Below are 19,651 nucleotides of genomic sequence, written 5' to 3'. Positions count from 1 at the left end.
AGAGGCTCTGTGCAGAGGAGTGTGTCTCATGCTGGAGGAGGATGAGCAGAGGGGACTCTGGCTCCTGCTGCTTTGATGTGATATGTGAGCAGGCTAAAAGCCCCACAGCATTTGGCCAGTGATAAAGGCTGGTTTCATCCATCTCAAAGTCACCGTACCACTGTAGCTGGGGCAGGGCCTGACCTCACCCGTCCTTCACAAATAGAGACCGTGACTCCCTAACTCGTGATGGCCTCACCTGAGAATTCCAGCTCCGATTTGGGGAGAGTCATTCATCATCGGTCCCTCCCTCCGAGTCTCTTGCAACCCTGACTGCAAGAGGACCGTGACAATCACACAGATTCAAAGACAAGAAAGCAAGGTCGAAATAAGCCACGGGCTGGGGATGTTGCTCAGAGGTGGAGAAGCTCTAGTCTAGCCTGCCCATGGCTCTGGGTCCCAAATCCAGTAACCTCCTCCTGTCATACACATAAAAAAAAAAGAGGAGAAAGGAGGGAGGGGGCAAGGAGAAAGGAAGTAAGGAAATAAAATTTAAGGACTGAAGGGAAATGCAGTTTGTGTGTGTGTGACACAGGCTTGTCACTCAAGGCTTCTTGACACCAGAATCTTCCCTCTGCCCTGGACCAGGCTACACATCCAAGAAAAGTGGCTATCACCCAGTGATATTGATTTCCATTTAGTCCCTGTCTCTCCAGAATTCCCGCCACCAGCTTGTGAGTGCCCCGCTGGATTCTCCTGAAACGCTCCCTGTTCTGAAGACAGAGTGTGTGTGGAGTGTGGCTCTGCCCGCCCAGGGCGAATGCTTCACCTAGGGCGAAGGCATCCATGTGCTGCACTCAGAACTCCCCAGACAAAGGTCTCTTAGCCCCTTCTGCCCACGACTGGCTAGGTGAAGACGGTTTATGTACTTCTGAGTCTGTTAGGAAGTGCTGCCCGTGTAGAGGCCCTCTGCAAGCTTCTGGTTTGCTAGCACCTCCGTCCACTAACACTGCGCTCGGAGGAAGCCAAGGGAGTACGATGGATATCTCACAGGCAGTGGTGAGGTCCTGAGAGATTGGATGAAAGGGGTCAGGGCAGAGAATCAGTCCTCTTAAACAGACCAGCAAGGAGAGATTGGGATGGAGCGTAAAGATACGGATCTAGAGACAGCAAGGGTTAGACGCACATTCTAGAATCAGGAGATTCGGAGAGCTTCTTTGGGCCTAGCTTGCTCCCCACTTGCTCCTTCCCAGCGTCCAGTATCGGGGCCTAGCACACAAAAGGGCTCAACAAACATTTGAAGAAACATCTCTAACCTGTTGTCTGAGAGGGACTTGACACGAGAAAAAAAAATGACAGAGACATTCCTACTCCTTGGGAAAGCAGCGAAGTTCGCCGTTTAGGGCTCAGGTGGACGTGGGTGGAATTCTTGCCCTCACAGCCGAGTGATAACTGGTGTGGCCCTGGGTTCCGGCTCCCTCTGTGGCCACATCTCTCTGACAGTGTGGTAATGTCACTCAGGTACTGAGCACGGGGCCTGAGGAAGGACAAATGTAAGGAACGACTGCCACCCGTTCACCCCTCAGGGTGAACTAGTAGAAAACCTATTGGTGAAGTCTTCAAGATGACCAGAAGGCATCCTTGTCTCGGAGATCGCTCCCTCAGCCCTGGGTAATCTCACCTATTTGCCACCAGCAACCGAGGACGGAACACTGATGTTCCCCACCCCAAATCACTCGCTAAAGCTGAAGGGGACCACCAGGGCGTCCACATATCCAAACTCAAAGGCAAGATTGCCACAGCTTCCAGTCTCACTCAGCTCAAACCAAAGACCCTCTGGGCTCGAAGAATATAAACAACAGTGACATTTTTTCCTGGCTCCTTGGCAGAATGTGAGCACAGCCCCGGTGAACCCCACCTAGTCCCAGTCCACACTTAAGAGCTGGGCATCATTCTCAGCAGATGTCCTGTCGCTAATTCTATGTCAACAGAGGCGGTGCGTCCCACTACGGACATGTCATCACACTGAGGGGAGGTGGAGGGCATGATCTCGGCGTAGACCTACTAAGAAAGCCAAAGTCATTCTGTCTCTGCCCTTCCATTTGCAGGTGAAGCAAAGGCGCTATTAGGGCACCTACTGTGTGCACTAAATTGTATGCTGGCTGCCAAAGGTGTGGAGGCAGCTGGGACCTTATCTTACATTCCCTGAGAGCATTCCATACCCCCCTCAAAAACAGCCACACTCTAAGGGGTACAGATTTCCCTCAGAGCTCTACACTCATCTCCTTAACTTGCATGGCTGTTTCTACTTCACAGGCAAAGAAAGCGTATCCAGACTCTCTACAGGTTACCAAGTGCGCTTCTTATGACAATGAGATCATCGGCCTCCCTGCCACCATCTGAGCAGACTGGGTTCCCAATGGCATCCAGCAGGAACACAGTCTAGCCTCTGCAGTCAGAGGCCTGAGTGGGAGATGCGGCAGCGGCTCAGCCGTTAAGCGCACGGGCTGCTCTTCCAGAAGACCCGGGTTTAGTTCCCATCACCCACAGGAAGGCTCACAATCATCAATAACTCGAGCTCCAGGGGGATTCGGCGCCCTCTTTTGGCTTCTGCTGGTACTGCACACAGGTAGCATACAGGCATGCATGCAAGCCCTCCATATACACACATATATGTTTTTAATCTTTAAAAAACCATTTTTAAAGGTCCCTGTAGCCCTTGAGCCACACTGTTGGTCAGACCCTGGGCACAGGCAGGTTGGGAAAGAGGACCATTGAAAGTATTAGGTCCTTTTCTAAATTGCCATCCAAAAGAATAGAAGTTGAACCACTGAGTCCCAACTCCGCCCCCTCACAAAAGGAGCCAATAAAATCTCCCACGGCCTCTTCTCAATGCCTTCCTGATAGGAGTCTCAACATCACTAACTAAAGTAAATGGAGGGCTGGAGAGGTGGCTCAGTGGTTAAGAGCACTGACTGCTCTTCCAGAGGTCCTGAGTTCAAATCCCAGCAACCACATGGTGGCTCACAAGCATCTGTTAATGGGATCTGATGCCCCCTTCTGGTGTGTCTGAAGACAGCTACAGCGTACTCAAATACAAAATAAATAAATAAATTTTTAAAGTAAATGGAGTGGGATTCTTCTCTAGAGCCGAAAGGCTGGCCATGATGGTATTTTTTCCCAGACACCCACTAACCAACCACAATCCAGTCAGTTTAGAGCTCTCCAAGTGCTTGGTTTACAAGCCGGGGAGAGCGTTTTGGAAACCTCAAAGATGACTTCTTTTGTTTTTTTTGGTTTTTTTTTTTTGGTTTTTTTTTTTTCCGGAGCTGGGGACCGAACCCAGGGCCTTGTGCTTGCTAGGCAAGCGCTCTACCACTGAGCTAAATCCCCAACCCCTCAAAGATGACTTCTACACCTAAAGCCCGCACGCTCCACGGAGCTGATGAGTGGAGCTCCTCAGATGGGCTGGGGCGGCAGAAGGCTGTGACCTCCAGAGGAAGCCTGGCAGCTGCAGGAGCCACCCAGACAAGGGGCGTGCAGAGCTCGCAAGGAGTGAATAACGGAGAAAATGGAAGAATGCTGTAGACAATTCAGCCTCCTCTCTCCAGCCGCACAGAAGCAGAATGCAGGGCCATGCTGCCGTCCTGAAGGGTCCACTCTGTGCATGGTGGCAAGAGGAGGGTGATGAGGCCCCAGGGGAACCTCCTGCTGCCTCTGGCCTTCCCAGACTGTCCCTTCTCAGGACTGTTGATACAAGACTCCTGCAGTTCTTCGTTCATTCATTCTCGCAGGATGCCTACCGCACATATGCCATTGGTTAGACAGCATCCTGCCTCTGCCCTGGTAGATGATGAACAAGAGGCTCTCTCCATACCAACGTCCAACCTACAAACGCTGAGCTGGGGCAGAGGAACAGGGAAGGAATCTCAATGGCCACAGCGAGTGGTTCCTGAGTCCCGGGAACCCAGGAAGGATTTTGACAGAGAGAGTCAGCGGCCAAGCCAAAGCCTTTGGGTTTTCCACAACAGCCGCTCCCAGGTAATAACAGTTTCAAGACCCTGCTGTCTCAAGCCTCGGGATCAGGGATGTGCACCACCACACCCAGTTCAACCCGTTTTCAATACAAAGCTTCAACCCAGACCTTACTGGTAACCTACCTTGCCCCAGGTCCTAAAAGGCAAGCTTCCAAGTCCCACCCATGATGTTGATTCTAAACAATAAGATACTGGGAGGTGCTTTCGATAACCAAGCAACGTGCAGCTCTCCCAGGAGCCTGCAGCTACTGAGAAGAAGGCCGGGTGTGGACCTAGGTCTGTCTACCGCATGGCTGGGATTTCCTACTCAACCCCTTAATGGGCGTCTCTGGTGATCGCAGATAAATTACTTTACATACTCTGAATTCTAGGTAAATGCTAGGTATCTCGGTGGCACGAGTTAACCACAATATCCCCACAGCATTGGTAGGACCCACTTTCAGTACAGCTGAAACACTCCAGGCAATGACTGTTAAGGGAAGGAAGAAAGGCCCATGAGTTCCACATCAGCCAGGGCAGGGAAGCAATCAGGCTGGATCAGCTACAACTGCTTCCTGGGTTCTCCATGCAGGGATGTGCATGCCCTGCAGGCGCAGGGTGCCAGGCAAATGAATAGAAGGTGTCTCTTAGAATGACACTACCCTGGAGGTGTGGATGGCACCGTCACGGTGCCACACAGTAGTAGGCTTAGCTGCATCATCTCACTGAATCCTCTGAAAATGCCATCAGATAAGACCCATCCTGAGGTCCTGCTGAGTAAGAGAGAAGCAGAGTAGAGTAAGTACCAAGGTCACCTTGCTGTCTAGGACTGAGGTGAGATATGGGGGAAAAGGATCAGACAGTCTGGCTCCAAGATGTGTGTGTGTGTGTGTGTGTGTGTGTGTGTGTGTGTATGTGTGTATGTGTGTATCTATGTGTATGTGTATGTGGGTGTGTATGTGTGTATGTGTATAGTATATGTATGCATGTATGTGCGCATATATGTGTGTCTGTGTATATATGTGTGTGTATGTGGGTATATGTGTATATGTGTGTATGTGTGTGTATGTGTATGTGCATATAGGTATATGTATATGTATTGTATGTGTATGTGTGTATGTGTGTCTATATGTATATGTATATATGTATGTGTGTATATATGTATATGTGTATGTGCCTATATGTATGTGTATTGTGTGTATATATGTATGTGTGTGCCTGTGTGGTGTGTGTGTGTGTATGTGTCCCAAGGCAAGCAGGATGCCACCGTCCACTTTTTAGATAAAATGAGAGTCTTGCAGGTTTGACGTCTCAGACAACTGACAGATATGGCCTTCCCCAGTCATCACCACCCCTACCCCAAAGTCCCATGTTTTCCGAACAGCAGTTTTCTTGAAACGCAACCCACACATCCTTCAATTCCCTCATTTTAAAGTACACAATTCGGGGCTTTTTTTTTTTGTCTATTCTCAAAGTTTGTGCAATTATCATTACCATTGTAAAATATCTTCATAACCCCCCCCCCAATAAACATGCCTGCTAATGGCTACTCTCCTTTCCCTGACAGGCCCACCGGCCCTGACAGTCCCTAATCTTTCCGTCCCTGTGGACTGGCTCACTTTGGAGATTTCACAGACATAGGGTCATGTGTTGCATGGTGGGCTTCCTCAACTGGCTTCTTTCACTTAGCACAGTGTGTCCGCAGCTGCTCCACACTGCAGCATGAAGCCCTTTGTTTCTTTTCATTGCTGAATTCCACAAATACTCAGTAGGTGGGATTACTCAAGAGATCACGAGACTATCCTATGTAAAGTGAAGGTGCCACATTGTATGCACCCATTCATGGGGTGGGGACCTTTTGTGTGCCTTCCACTTAGGGCAGCGTAGGGATGATGCTGTCCCAACCCTTTGTGGACACGCTTTATGCGGACATGTGTTTATGTTTCTCCTGGGCAGACCTGGGAGTGAAATCGCCCAGCCCTAGTTTTTACACACAGTCAAAAGTTTACTGAGGAATCTCGCCGTGAAGCCAACATCTGGCTGCTCCTGGGCTGTTTCCAGGGAATTTTATCAATTCAGCCAGACTCCACTCACGGGTGGGTCATCTGGCCCGGCCCCTCCTCTCCTGGGGCCTCAGGTCTTCTCGATGCTGCACTTGCCAGTGTCGTCTGGACCCGCGCGGTGATAAATGCATTCCGCTTTAAAGCACATACTTCACAAATCATAACTTGCAGATGCTCCGAGACTTTCATGTGGGGAAGACGAATGAGAGCTCGGCTGTCTGACTCTGGAGCCGCTGAGGACAGGAAGCCGCAGCCAGGAACCCGACAAAGCCCTGGATATACGTCTCTCCCTGACGAATGCGGGAGCAAATGTAACAGCAAAGGAATTTGCGGGAGGGGTCTGCCTGTCTTTGCAGACTTCTCTGCTCAACCATTCATCTCCAGTCTTGTGACTCCTTGCCAACTAATGCAAACGTTCCTTGGGGTCAGGGGAGATAAGCCTCAGTCCTACACCTCTCTGGTATTCCTTGTTCCATCCCATAAGTCTTGGTGGGGGGGTGGGGCGCTCCTTCGAGCTTGGCTCTCAGCGAGGCCTCTCTGGTGGGCGGCAGTGTGAGACAGGTTCAAGGCAGTTAGTCGGGTGTAACACAGACAAGAAACCTTGACTGGACTGCGTATTTCTTGCCACATCCTGGCAAGAAATCCTGGCACAACGTTGATGTTCTTTTCCCTACAAGCTAAGAAAGTGAACTTGTTTACCCACTGAAACACCCCCCCTCTCCGAGCCTGGTATTCAGAAACGGGGCTATTTGGGGCACAAAGAATGCAGTGCAGTGTCCAGGTGAGGCGTCCAAGAAGCAGCACCTCATCATGGTTGGGCCCATCTCTCTCCCAAGATGTTTCCAATTCTTATCTCCTCAATGCCAAACTCTCCTGAAATTCTCTCTGCTCCGTGCTAACACCCCAACACCCCAGGTCTCCAGGCATGCAATCCTTCTGTGACCTGTATCAGCTTACTTCCAAAAGAGCTACTGGCCAAGGTGTCTGGGTACAAACACTGCTCTCACTGCTGAAGTTGGATAACCTCACTAGGCCTCGTCTCCTCCTTCCATTAAATGGGGTGGTAAGATGTGTAGGGGGAGTTCATCGGTCGGTACATACCTGGCACCCCCCAGTATACAGAAGTACTAACTGCTACGATTATCAATTCTCATTGCCCCAACTACCTGACCAATCGCGCATCCCGCTTCACTCCAGAATAAACCTCGCATTCCACAGCACGCCATCTGCCCACCTGACCCTGGGACGCTCCCGGGTCCCAGGCTCCTGAAACCCAAATCCAGGGACGGCTTCGGCAGCACTTGGCTTTCCCTCCTCTGAGCTGGTAGCATATACCAGCTAAGTACTTCAGTGAGGGACCTGTGCAGGGCGGGTCTGCCTGTCTGCAGACATTCTGCTTCCCTTCACTCCTTACCAGCCTCGCCTTCTGTTGCCAACAAATTCCAGTGCTTTCTGAGGTCACGGGTGCTAACTTATTATCTCTACCCTTTCATGATAGTCCTTTGCTCTGTGACTCTGCCTTTGGGGACATCCTAGAAGACAGCTGTCACAGCCCTGCCTCTGCATTCACTTCCTGAACTACAGTGAGATCCCGCCTCATAAAAGAGTCAGCCCACAGCAGATCTGGCAAAGAGGAATGTCCTGAGTCCCCAGCTGTGTGACATAAAGAAGACTGCTGATGTCTCCAGCAGTTTCCCAATAGACAGGCTTAGGAGATGCTGTCCAGCTGTGACTCTCAACTCTTCACTGACTGATCCGTTATTTTCTCCAAGAGGTGAGGGTCAAACTAGGGAACATGTCTCTAAAGTTCTAGGCTCAGTACGACACACCCCGTGGTTTCACAAACACCAGCTGGTGGCATCTGGGAGGTAGCTCGGTTGATCCACACTACCTGTGCAGATAGGAGGACCTGAGTTTGATCCCCAGGTTGGACACACTCTTGTGATTACAGCACTAGAGAGGTAGACATCAGGGAAGACTCTGGGGCTGGCCAGTCAGTCTACCAGTCTGCCAGCTCCAGGCCAGTGAGAAGTACCCTCAGACAACAACATGACTAGCATCAAAGAAATGACAGGGGGGGGAGGGAGAGCTGAACCTTCAGAGAGGCAGACACGCCTGGGAGACCAGAGGAGGCTGCACTCTGTGCACATCCGGACGCCAGAGGAGAACACCAAGCGTCAGCTGGAGCCCAGGTGCGCGGAGGCTCCCGGAAAGAGCAGCGCAGATCTTCCCGGTTGCTGCCGCCGCAGAGAGGACTTGGGCAGTGCCCCGCGAGCAGACTTGAGCCTTGGAACCACAGGTGGGACCAACTTTTCCCCTGCAGGAAACCTGCCTGGTGAACTCAAGACACAGGCCCACAGGAACAGCTGAAGACCTGTAGAGAGGAAAAACTACACGCCCCAAAGCAGAACACTCTGTCCCCATAACTGGCTGAAAGAAAACAGGAAAACAGGTCTACAGCACTCCTGACACACAGGCTTATAGGACAGTCTAGCCACGGTCAGAAATAGCAGAACAAAGTAACACTAGAGATAATCTGATGGCGAGAGGCAAGCGCAGGAACCCAAGCAACAGAAACCAAGACTACATGGCATCATCGGAGCCCAATTCTCCCACCAAAGCAAACACGGAATATCCAAACACACCAGAAAAGCAAGATCTAGTTTCAAAATCATATTTGATCATGATGCTGGAGGACTTCAAGAAAGACATAAAGAACTCCCTTAGAGAACAAGTAGAAGCCTACAGAGAGGAATCGCAAAAATCCCTGAAAGAATTCCAGGAAAACACAATCAAACAGTTGAAGGAATTAAAAATGGAAATAGAAGCAATCAAGAAAGAACACATGGAAACAACCCTGGACATAGAAAATCAAAAGAAAAGACAAGGAGCTGTAGATACAAGCTTCACCAACAGAATACAAGAGATGGAAGAGAGAATCTCGGGAGCAGAAGATTCCATAGAAATCATTGACTCAACTGTCAAAGATAATGTAAAGCAGAAAAAGCTACTGGTCCAAAACATACAGGAAATCCAGGACTCAATGAGAAGATCAAACCTAAGGATAATAGGTATAGAAGAGAGTGAAGACTCCCAGCTCAAAGGACCAGTAAATATCTTCAACAAAATCATAGAAGAAAACTTCCCTAACCTAAAAAAAGAGATACCCATAGGCATACAAGAAGCCTACAGAACTCCAAATAGATTGGACCAGAAAAGAAACACCTCCCGTCACATAATAGTCAAAACACCAAACGCACAAAATAAAGAAAGAATATTAAAAGCAGTAAGGGAAAAAGGTCAAGTAACATATAAAGGCAGACCTATCAGAATCACACCAGACTTTTCGCCAGAAACTATGAAGGCCAGAAGATCCTGGACAGATGTCATACAGACCCTAAGAGAACACAAATGCCAGCCCAGGTTACTGTATCCTGCAAAACTCTCAATTAACATAGATGGAGAAACCAAGATATTCCATGACAAAACCAAATTTACACAATATCTTTCTACAAATCCAGCACTACCAAGGATCATAAAGGGTAAAGCCCAACATAAGGAGGCAAGCTATACCCTAGAAGAAGCAAGAAACTAATCATCTTGGCAACAAAACAAAGAGAAGAAAAGCACACAAACATAACCTCACATCCAAATATAAATATAACAGGAAGCAATAATCACTATTCCTTAATATCTCTCAACATCAATGGCCTCAACTCCCCAATAAAAAGACACAGATTAACAAACTAGATACGCAATGAGGACCCTGCATTCTGCTGTCTACAGGAAACACACCTCAGAGACAAAGACAGACACTACCTCAGAGTGAAAGGCTGGAAAACAACTTTCCAAGCAAATGGTCAGAAGAAGCAAGCTGGAGTAGCCATTCTAATATCAAATAAAATCAATTTTCAATTAAAAGTCATCAAAAAAGATAAGGAAGGACACTTCATATTCATCAAAGGAAAAATCCACCAAGATGAACTCTCAATCCTCATCTTCGGTTGGTTTATATACAAGTGTGCAATTTCTAGGCTTGAAAGTAAAATGATGCTATCTGGTGCTGGATAGAGGAGCCTTATTTTTTATTATGGCAGCTTGCTATTTTTGTAACATGGTGATTTGGTTGAACACAATAAAGTACAGTAGTAACTGAAAAAAAAAAAAAGAAATGACAGGGGTTTCCTCCAGTCTCCCCAGCTTCATCCAGATGAACATGCAAAGCCACATATACACTGTACACACAGACATATGGACAAAACACACACACACACACACGCGCGCGCGCGCGCGCGCGCGCGCGCACGCATGCACACACTTACATAACTTCTCTCCCTCTCATACACACTCTCACACCGAGAGACACACGGAGACATACACATTCACACCAAGAGACACACAGGGAGACATACACACCTCTTTCTTACACATTCTCTTACACCTGCGTGCGCACACATACTGTCATATTCTCTTACACAGACTCTCAAACACACTTTTACAAATTCTCTCTTACATATTCTCTTTCTCTCACACATTCTTACCAATTATCCTCTCTCTCTCTCTCTCTCACACACACACACACACACACTCTGTCACACACACATATATGCACACATACATGTTCATAATCTCTCTCACACACAAACACTCTTGTCACACACACATATGTGCACACATATACTTTTATAATCTCTCTTTCTCATACACGCACATACACACACATTCTTACATACACACACACATTCTCTCTCTCTCTCTCTCTCTCTCTCTCTCTCTCTCTCTCTCTCTCTCTCTCCTGGATGCACCAGCAGGAACGAACGATTCTGCCTGGGATCAACTCATTTTAATGAACTAAGCTCCATTGAGTTTGCTCATCCCCTGAAATGCTGACGGCCTCCCGGGGATGGGATGCCTGGCCTAGGCTCAGTTTCCTCTGTCTCTTCTGGCAGACAGGAAGCTCCTTCTCACACCTGGCCCCACACTGAACATGGTGAACGTGTGTGGCGGACAGTCTGAAATCTCAGTCCCACCACCTAACAGAATTCATTCACTATTTTCAGGTAGGCTTCACTGCTGCTACTGTATGTCCCGGAGGAACAAAGACCGTGTCTTTAAACAAAGAACGGCATCCCCAAATCAGGTTTCTTCACCTAAGCTCAGTGACTTCGGGTGTGAAAAAGTCACTTAAAATTTCTGGGGCAGGTTGGGATGACACATTGGCCAAGATCTCTGATGCTCTGGAAACTGGGCTGGAAATGTAGCTCTAACAGGGCCCCTCAGCCACTGTGCCCACATGTAGCCTGGTTTGGTAGGCCAACCTGTCTATACAGCTCTCAGGTGTGCAGTTTGTCATTGCTGGGCTCAGGGAGTCGCTTTCGGCGAGAGTTTACACTCGTGACTTTCACTCTAGTCAACTCCCCCAAAGCTGTCTGTGTTTGGGCTCAGTTTGTTGTTTGGTTGCGTTGTTTGTTTTAGCAATGCTTTATGTGCCCTAAAGGTCTGAGAAATTGGCTCCCAGAAAGTACATGCCCTACCATAACCCAGAAGTTCATCCCACAGCCTGTCCAAAATTTCACCCAAACAAAGGTTGTGCAAGAAAGGGGGCCCAAATTCAACCCTGTAGAAACACATTCAGATCCTATCTGAATCTGGTCGACTATCTTGCCCTCCCTAATTAATCTAATTACCCTGGCCAAGTGAGTAGCTCCTTTGGCCCCCTCCCCTAAAGATCTAAGGCTAATCGCCCAGTGCAACCTGTCTCTCGGACAGCCTTAAAATCTAGATGAAATCAGAAAGGAGAATACGAAAGACAATCCACCAGGAGGAAACACTGGAATGTTTCATTTTCCCCCTTTGATACTTGATATTGGCTACTTCTGCAACTCCCAAAATCCAAGAAGTTGGTAAGGTGGGCATCTTACTTTCCCAGCTGGGAAAACGGCTTCACGGATAAATAGCTTCCCTAAGGCTTCAATGCCAGTAAGGGCTCGGTCACGGTTTTGAATGTCGGCCAGGGCTCTGAGCTTTACCGTAGGACTGTCCCAACATTGGGCTTATTGTCTTGAGCAGCTGTGAGTCCCTGTCCTCCATGCTTAAGCTGTGGCTGCAAGACCACGTTTGGGGATGAAGAAAAGGAGAGGCGTGGACCATGCAAGGAGTTGAAGGTAATGCCATCTATTGAGCTACAATGACCCTCCTCTGTGACCAGGACCCCTACTTCAGGCAAGAATGCTAATTTCCCAAGCATTTCTGACTGGTTGATTTGCACTGATACCCAGCACCTGATTCAGGATACAAGAACAGGTGAGCAGCCCTGCTCCCCCTGGGAGCTGCTCTCAAAGGGGCTGGATTAAAGCATCAATCAGACATCCACCCAAAGACAGAGCAGGCAGAATTAAGTCAGTGTTTTCTGAGCCTCCTCAAACGGAACGCGCAAGTCAAGGATGTCACACTCATCTCATTTTTTCTTTTTTTTTTTTTTTTTTTTTTTGCTGCTCTTGACACTGAGTCACCAAGCGCTGAATGGGCAAGCACAATGCTGACCAATAGTTTTCTGTCTTGTTTTGGTCTTGCTCCTATTATCTTCTATTCAGCCAGACGTGGGGAATTTTCCACCTGACAATTTTCATTCTTCACTTGAGCTTGTCTGCCATCTGTGAACAGTGCATTCATCAGAGGAGGGTGTAGGCCCCAGGAGGACTCCTTCCCCCTTCCCGCCCCCACGCCCCGCCCCCAGACCTCAGGTTCCTATCTGTTAAAAGCAAGGCGTTCAGTAGAGGGTCTTGCTAACATTCTCGACTTAGCTCTCAAGTAGAAAACAAACCCATGGAGAAGTGAAGCCGTTTGGTAACTCTCAGTTCCTGGGCCTGAATTCTACTGCCAGCTCCAAAATCTTTACATAATTTTTTAATAAAACGAGAGGTTTTTGCTGAAATTAATAGCACAATGGGAGGTTGAGCCAGACAGTACCAGCTGACTGGTCTTGCAGAAGAGAAATGAGCCTCCGTCGTTCTCTCGGCGCCCCCTAGTGGCCGTGAGGCTAAATCCTGGCGGAATGTTTCCAGACACCCACCAAAAGAGGAAGGCAGGCGCCTGCCTATGAATGCTAGTCTAACCCAGCCTGTGGATCAGACATGTAGAAGAACGCCTGACTGGAAGCCACAATGGAGCTCAGCGGGCAAGCATATGCCCCCAAAGACTCAAAGCCCCGGTCAGTGGACTCACGAGCGCTTAGGTGTGAGGGTCCCCACTACGGATTCCAGAACCGCCCTCCTCCGCACTCGACCCCTCACATTCTTGCATCTTCAACCTGCACCTCAGACTGCGTCTGTTTTTCATTATCCCGCTTTCCAACTTCCCAGCGCGATTCTTCAGCCGCTATTAAGGCAATAAGGGAGAGGAGCTACACTAAGTTTTTGCTTATTCAACAGCCAGCCTGGGGAATATCACCTCGGAAGGAAAACGTGAATGAAGCGTGCTTCTCAGACTCTTCCATCATCAGAGAATACCTTTGCAACCACACACACACACACACACACACACACACACACACACACACACACACACAGAGAATTCTCAGCCTCTAAAGCAAAGGGCACCTGCGCGCCGTTGCTCCACAACTTGCCATAGAATTCATGTATGACAGAGCACTTGATATTAAGAACACAAACCCCGGGGCTGGGGATTTAGCTCAGTGGTAGAGCGCTTACCTAGGAAGCGCAAGGCCCTGGGTTCGGTCCCCAGCTCCGGAAAAAAAGAACCAAAAAAAAAAAAAAAAAAAAAAAAACACACACACAAATCCCTCTCTCCAACACCTTGATAGCAGACTTTTTTAAAATGATAAAGCACATCAACCTGGACCATAAGTCTGAGAAAGGGAGGGGGGTTTATACAGCTGGTCACATATTTGAGATTACGAGAGCAAACCTTGCTGGCTGCAATCAGTTTCCACAGAACCATCTCTATACAAATATAAAATCAGACCAATGTGCTGACAGTTCGCTGTGCCCTTCCCTGTAGCCACTGGTTAGGTTTATAAGCAACAGCATCGTCCCCCGCCCCCAACCGTACCCCTAAAACTGCACACGAGAAGCGTCACAGTTTCTGACTTTGGCCCTAAATCGATTAAAGTACATCTGATAGGCTTTAAATCAAAGAACCATGTTCATTTCTGCCACACGCCACACAAAACTCTTTTCTGCAAAAGTCAGTCACTTTGAACCCAACTCTAGCCACAAGCAGTGTAGATTTCAAGGGCCTGATCTGCAGAGGGGGAAGGAAAAAGGACAACAGTCCAAAGTTGGGACAATACTGAGCCCCCGAGGCACCCCAGCAGAACTTCAGCTGTTGGGGGAGGGGGGCTCGCCAGACCCCTTGAACAATTTAGTGGTCCTGCAGCCAGGACCTGGTAAGGCAAGGGAGCCTGCTGCAAACCAGCTGTGTGTCTGAATGGCCACCCCTACCCTGGATATGTCATGCTTGCCAGAGGCCGGAATGCAAACTGTCAGAAAACCTCAGACATTCAGTAGTGCCATTTAGGTTTGATAGGCAGGAAGAGTCTGTCGTCTTTTGCAGCAAGAGCAGCATCGGGGTAATCAAGCATACCAGTGAAAAGACGCGGAGAAGTGGGACTGTGGGTGGATGGGAAAGAAGCGAGGGTCCGGAGCAACTACAGGACACAAGGCTTGAGAGTCCAGCTTCACCGCTGACGATACAAATAAGGAACTCCCGGGCAAGGTCTGAAGGTGTGTCTTTGGGGAAGACCCCTAAAGTTGCGAAATGTTGGTGAATCCTAATCACTACTTTGCTAGCTGGGATTAGAAAGGGGGAGGGGGAGAAGCCCCCAAAATAAGTGCAGACAGGATGTAACAAGTGTTTTCCGAGATATACACCTGAGTCACGGGGTGCTGAAAGGAGCGTGAAGAGTCTGACTAGGGGACTCCTGCCAAGGCACCCCTTGGTGGAGAGATCCCCGGTGATGTGGTGTCCACAGACCGTCTCCCCCCTCTTGGTCCACCACGGAACTAGCCCGATCCCCTCCAGGGATTTCCCTTACTCACCACTCGGCCTGAAAACCTCTCCGTGGCTCTCTTGACTTTGCCGTAGGTACCTTTGCCCAGGGTCTCTTGCAGCTCATAGCGATGCTTCAAGTTGTGTTTGTGGTGATGTCGCTTCACCCCGTGCGGCTTCCTGGGTTCCACTGGAGCAGCAGTCGCCCCGGCCACTACCTCCCGCGGAGAGCCGGGCAAACCCGTCTCCACAGCAGGGCCATCCCCTGCCGCGGACACTGCCGCCCCTTCCATGACCAAGCGCCAGGCAAGCCGAGCTGGAGAGGGCTGGACCCGGCACGGGGGCTCGGGGTGGTCCCTGCCGAGGGAAACCGGGGTGCGTTCAAGGTCGCCCCCGCAGCAGCATTGCTGAGACGACCCGACCTGGCTCTGGCTGCCGCCGGGGCACTAGCGGCGGCGGCGACTGCACATCTGGAGTCCCGGGCGCGCACGCTCCGCGCACCGCCCCCTGGCCGGCCGGGGCAATCTGCGGAGCGTCCGGCGAGGTGGCAGCGGTGTCGGGGGAGGCGGTAGTGTTGGCGAGAAGGAGGGGAGAGGGTGGCTCCGAGCGCTGGAGGGGAGTGTTATGTGGGGCGCCGCGCCCCCCGCCCCCTCGCCGGGAGAACGCGCAGACGGGGCGGGGCGAGAGGGGAGCGCGGGGCGGGCTCCCGGGTGTCCCCACCTCCGCGCTGGGCCACCGCGCAGGGAGGGGGCGGGGTGCGTGTCGTCGTTCACTCTTTGTGCGGCGCGGCGCAGGCCCGGGCGGCGGCCAAGTCGCTTTGTCCTCGCCGGGTGGGGACGCTAGGTCCCGGGTGGGGTCGAGGTGGAGGGGGGCGGTCGTCAGTGCGCTTGTCCCCTCCCTGAGAGTCCCGCACTCACCCTCCGGAGCTACTGCGGGCGTTCCGCAGCTAGCTTAGGCCTATCGGCCTCGGATAAAGCTCACGGGGCCCTGAGGCCGCAGAGGCGACAACGCACAGAGCCAGGCGCACGCTCTGTGACCAGAGGCTGCAGCCTCCCGGGCCACCCTTCTTCATGTTTGTTCTGGTGTGGCAGAGGCCGCCAGGCCCGCGGGAGCTGGGGGAGGCCGGGGAAAGGAGGCCCAGAGGTGTTGGGTTACCGGCGGTGAGTCACGGTCCGCTCCAGCAGCAGAGGCCCTGCAAGCCCCCAGCTCCGGCACGGTCAGGGCAGCGCCCTCCTGGAGCAACCGCAGGGCCTGGAAAGTCCCCAGGAGGGATGCTTCGGGACCCCCGGCTCTCTCGGGGGGAAAAGGCGGAGTCAGGAACGAAGGGAGGCTCGAAGGAGGAACCCGGCCCTTCGCCAGGGCGCCCATCTCCCGGTAAAGTCCGGGAGTCCGACAGGGACAACCACCGAAAAAACCAGATGTAAGGGCCTGGATGGACCTGGGTGCCCTGAGCTGCCCAGCACCATAGAAAGGCCCCTTTCTGAGGCGGACAAACCATGGCTGGGATAAGCCAGGGCCTAGGCCTACTGAGCTATTCCTTGTCCAAACCAGAGGCCACTTGCTGGCCTCTTGACCCCCTCAGGCGATGGAAATTTTCCTTTGACTAAAAAGGCTAGATCTCACCCCACCAGGTGAAGGTCAGGCAGGAAGGCCTCCCAGCAAGGCTGCCCTGGTTCTCCTAAGATGAAGGGAAGGAAAAATAAGGCGTTGAGGGGGAAAAAAAATAAAGGTATCTTGAGACATTTTTCAAAGTAATTTCACATAAATTACATTGTTCCAGACTAGGATGGGAAGACCTGACAGGAAGAGCGTCTGGTGTATTCCCGCAAGTACTGGAGCTTCCTTCTGCAGCTCTCGGGTTCCTCCCACCCTCCGAATTCCTTCTGTCTTCACTCCTGTCCACTTATCACCTTACACTGGACTCAGGCAACAGCCTGCCTGCACGAGACCCTTCCCCCAACCCCCCAAGCCCCTGCTGTCAGAGTCGTGGCCTGAAATACACCTCAGTACCCATTATCGGCCCTCACTCCTCTGCTCCGTTCTGGACTTGATAGTGGTCTTATCTCCAAACGTTATTTACTTGTCTTACTGATGCCTGAAACCCCTCTGCCCGTCTCTGCCTACCTTAAAAGCACTCACATAAGACAAAACGCAAAGGTCATGTTTATTCCTATCTGTTCGTTCCACCAGCCTTTTCAGGGACTCCCTGCGCCCCACCCCCACCCCCAATTCCTGAAACTGCACTGCTGTTAAACAGTCTGTAGACATCCGTGCATGTAGATTGAAAGAGAAGTTAGTGACCTGCAACTAATTTGAGTTAGTCAGTCAGTCAGTCAGTCAGTCAGTCAGTCAGTCAGTTAGTTAGTTAGTTAGTTAGTTAGTGTCCCCGGCCCCCAACTGGATTGGCTGGGTGACTTAACCTCTTAAGAGTTTCATTTGCTCTTCTTAGAATATGCATTGGTAGGTCTAATTGGTTTTAATTTTGGTTTGGTTTTCAGGTAAACGGATTGTGTCTACACTAGTCATTAAACTGCCAAGTGTTCTGGTCCCTTCTCTCCCCCAGGATGTGGTAGGAAATGATTACCCCGCTCCCTCCCTCAGGGTCATATCTGGCTGTATAACTTGCCTAGGCTGAAAGATTCCATGCAAGCATGACCTGTGTCTTCCACTCAGGAACTTAGCTACAGAATAAGTCACCATGTCCCCAGTCCTCGTCTTGACAAGCAGTGCAGAGTGGGAGCAAGCTGAGACCCCCTGGAAAGGGGACAGAAGTCCCCAGGAAGGCTGAATTGGAAAGCAATGGGAGCAAATATTCTTCTGATGTCTTCAACTAGTGAGATGATAGGTGTTTGATAGGGCAGCATAGCCTGTCCAGGCAGGGCTGCTCTTGAGTGCAAGGGGCCTCGTCCCTATCTGTTGGATGGACAGAACTTACCATATGCAGGTGACCATTTTATAACAGCAAATTCTGTTGGCAGAGGTAGCTGCTGTAATTTCTGTTTTCGTTTGGGGCGGGTTTAGAACGTGGCTGACATTTCTTAGCTTGTACTGAGTAACATCAACACTGAGACTTAATCCCCACCTGTCACCCCTCTGCTCATGCCCAGCTACCTACCCCCTCCTTAAGTGGGAAGGAAGCGAGACCCAAGTACAGTGTGTGGCACACGGTCATGTCCCAGCACTGGGAACTCCTGCTCCGTCTGAATTCCTGTAATAGTGATAATTGAAACACAAAACATTCGTGTGACTATGCGTGTGGGTTTTTTAATTACATGTATGTGTTCTGTGTGTGTATATGTGTGCAAGCGTACAGATAAAAGGGCAACTTTGAGAGGTCACCATTCTCCCTCAAACTTCGACCACTGGGCCTTGATCGGCTGAGCCCACATGTGTTTATTTTACACAGAGAGACTATCTCCTCTAACTTTAAATGGGTGGCCGGGGAAACTGCAGCCTCAGCGGAGCCCAGGCTCCTCCGATCAGAGCTTGAGTTCTAGAGTCAAACAAACTAGGTTCAGATCCTGAACCGGAATTCATCGTGATTGCCTGCTGGTTATTTCCTCCTCTCTTTGTGTCACTGCTCTGCCCTGTCAGTGGTGGTGGGAACAACTGTGTCCCCACCAGTGGTCCAGTGATAGCAGTGTGTGTGTTCCTCAACGTTGCTGTGGATTCCTGAGGTATCCAATGCATCCTCAGTAGACGGTGGCTAATACTGTCCGGTTTACTTGTACTTCTCTCGAGGTTCCTACCAGAGTTCTGAGGAATTATCAGCCGCTTGATCATACCGCCTGATAGCTTCTGGCTCCGAGCTGGATCCTGGACAGATGTTGTAACATCTGTACTCAGAAGCATCCACACCAGCTCACAATTTCTAGTAAGCACAAGGTTTCTCGCTGGCCCTGTGTTATATTGCTGTTCTCAAAGCAACGTGAAGGAAAGTGTTCTGTTCCCCTTCTTGAAAGAGCTTTGTTCGGAAAGTGGGTGTGTGTGTTTGTGTGTGTGTGTGTGTGGGTGGGTGAGAGAGGGAGAGAGAGAGAGAGAGAGAGAGAGAGAGAGGGAGAGAATGGGGTTCCCATTTCACTGTTGAGAAAAATGAATGTCAACAAAAGTTGGCTACATTACATGTTCCCAAACAGTAACAGTTTAAGTCGGGATTTGAATCCAGCCCCATCTAACAAAGGCTCCAAGCTGCCTGCGGTCTAACTCACCAACTCATGTGGACTGTTAACTGGTCTGTATCGGTAGGTAAAGTTCAAGTTACCTAAAATCACGACATTTCTAATGGACACCGGACTTGGAAATAACCGTTTGAAAAGAGTTCATTCTTCACTGTGGCAGAAGAAATCTGACTGTCCGCCAAGAATTCACAATCCCCCATAATGAACTGTCACCTCTAGGTTCCCAGTTCCCAGGTTCTGGGAGGTTGTGGGATCTTTGGGAGGTTAGCCCCAGCTGGAGGAAATGGGTCACTGCAGGGAGGATCTGATAAGTCATTATAGTCTTGTCCCAGATCATCTCTGCTTCCTGCTCCCCAGAGGTACGAGTAATCCCTAACTGCATACTCCTACTGCCATGAACTCTGCC

General features: G+C 50.3%; 1 protein-coding gene and 1 long non-coding RNA gene across 3 annotated transcripts in view; one reads left to right on the top strand and one right to left on the bottom strand.

Annotated features, from left to right (window-relative positions):
* Positions 1–15,665, bottom strand: part of Nuak1 (NUAK family kinase 1) — a 72,513-nt gene extending 56,848 nt beyond the window's left edge. Inside the window, exon 1 of one of the 2 annotated variants that reach the window (XM_087556293.1) lies at positions 15,118–15,665. Coding sequence is in view for 1 of the 2 variants with exons in the window: in NM_001106774.1 (NP_001100244.1) it covers positions 15,118–15,360 (243 nt within the window). In the remaining variant the exon portion in view is untranslated. 2 annotated transcript variants of the gene reach the window in all.
* Positions 15,666–15,838: 173 nt separating this feature from the next.
* On the top strand, positions 15,839–18,303 carry LOC120093542 (uncharacterized). The gene is made up of 2 exons (XR_015625179.1): positions 15,839–16,487; positions 16,848–18,303. It is a non-coding gene; the product is annotated as an uncharacterized LOC120093542 (long non-coding RNA).
* Positions 18,304–19,651: the final 1,348 nt, after the last annotated feature.

This window comes from Rattus norvegicus, chromosome 7 (genome assembly GCF_021556685.1).
Source record: "Rattus norvegicus strain SHRSP/BbbUtx chromosome 7, alternate assembly SHRSP_T2T, whole genome shotgun sequence".
Classification (NCBI taxonomy): Eukaryota; Metazoa; Chordata; class Mammalia; order Rodentia; family Muridae; genus Rattus; species Rattus norvegicus.
This window is presented reverse-complemented; position numbering and strand designations above follow the sequence as displayed.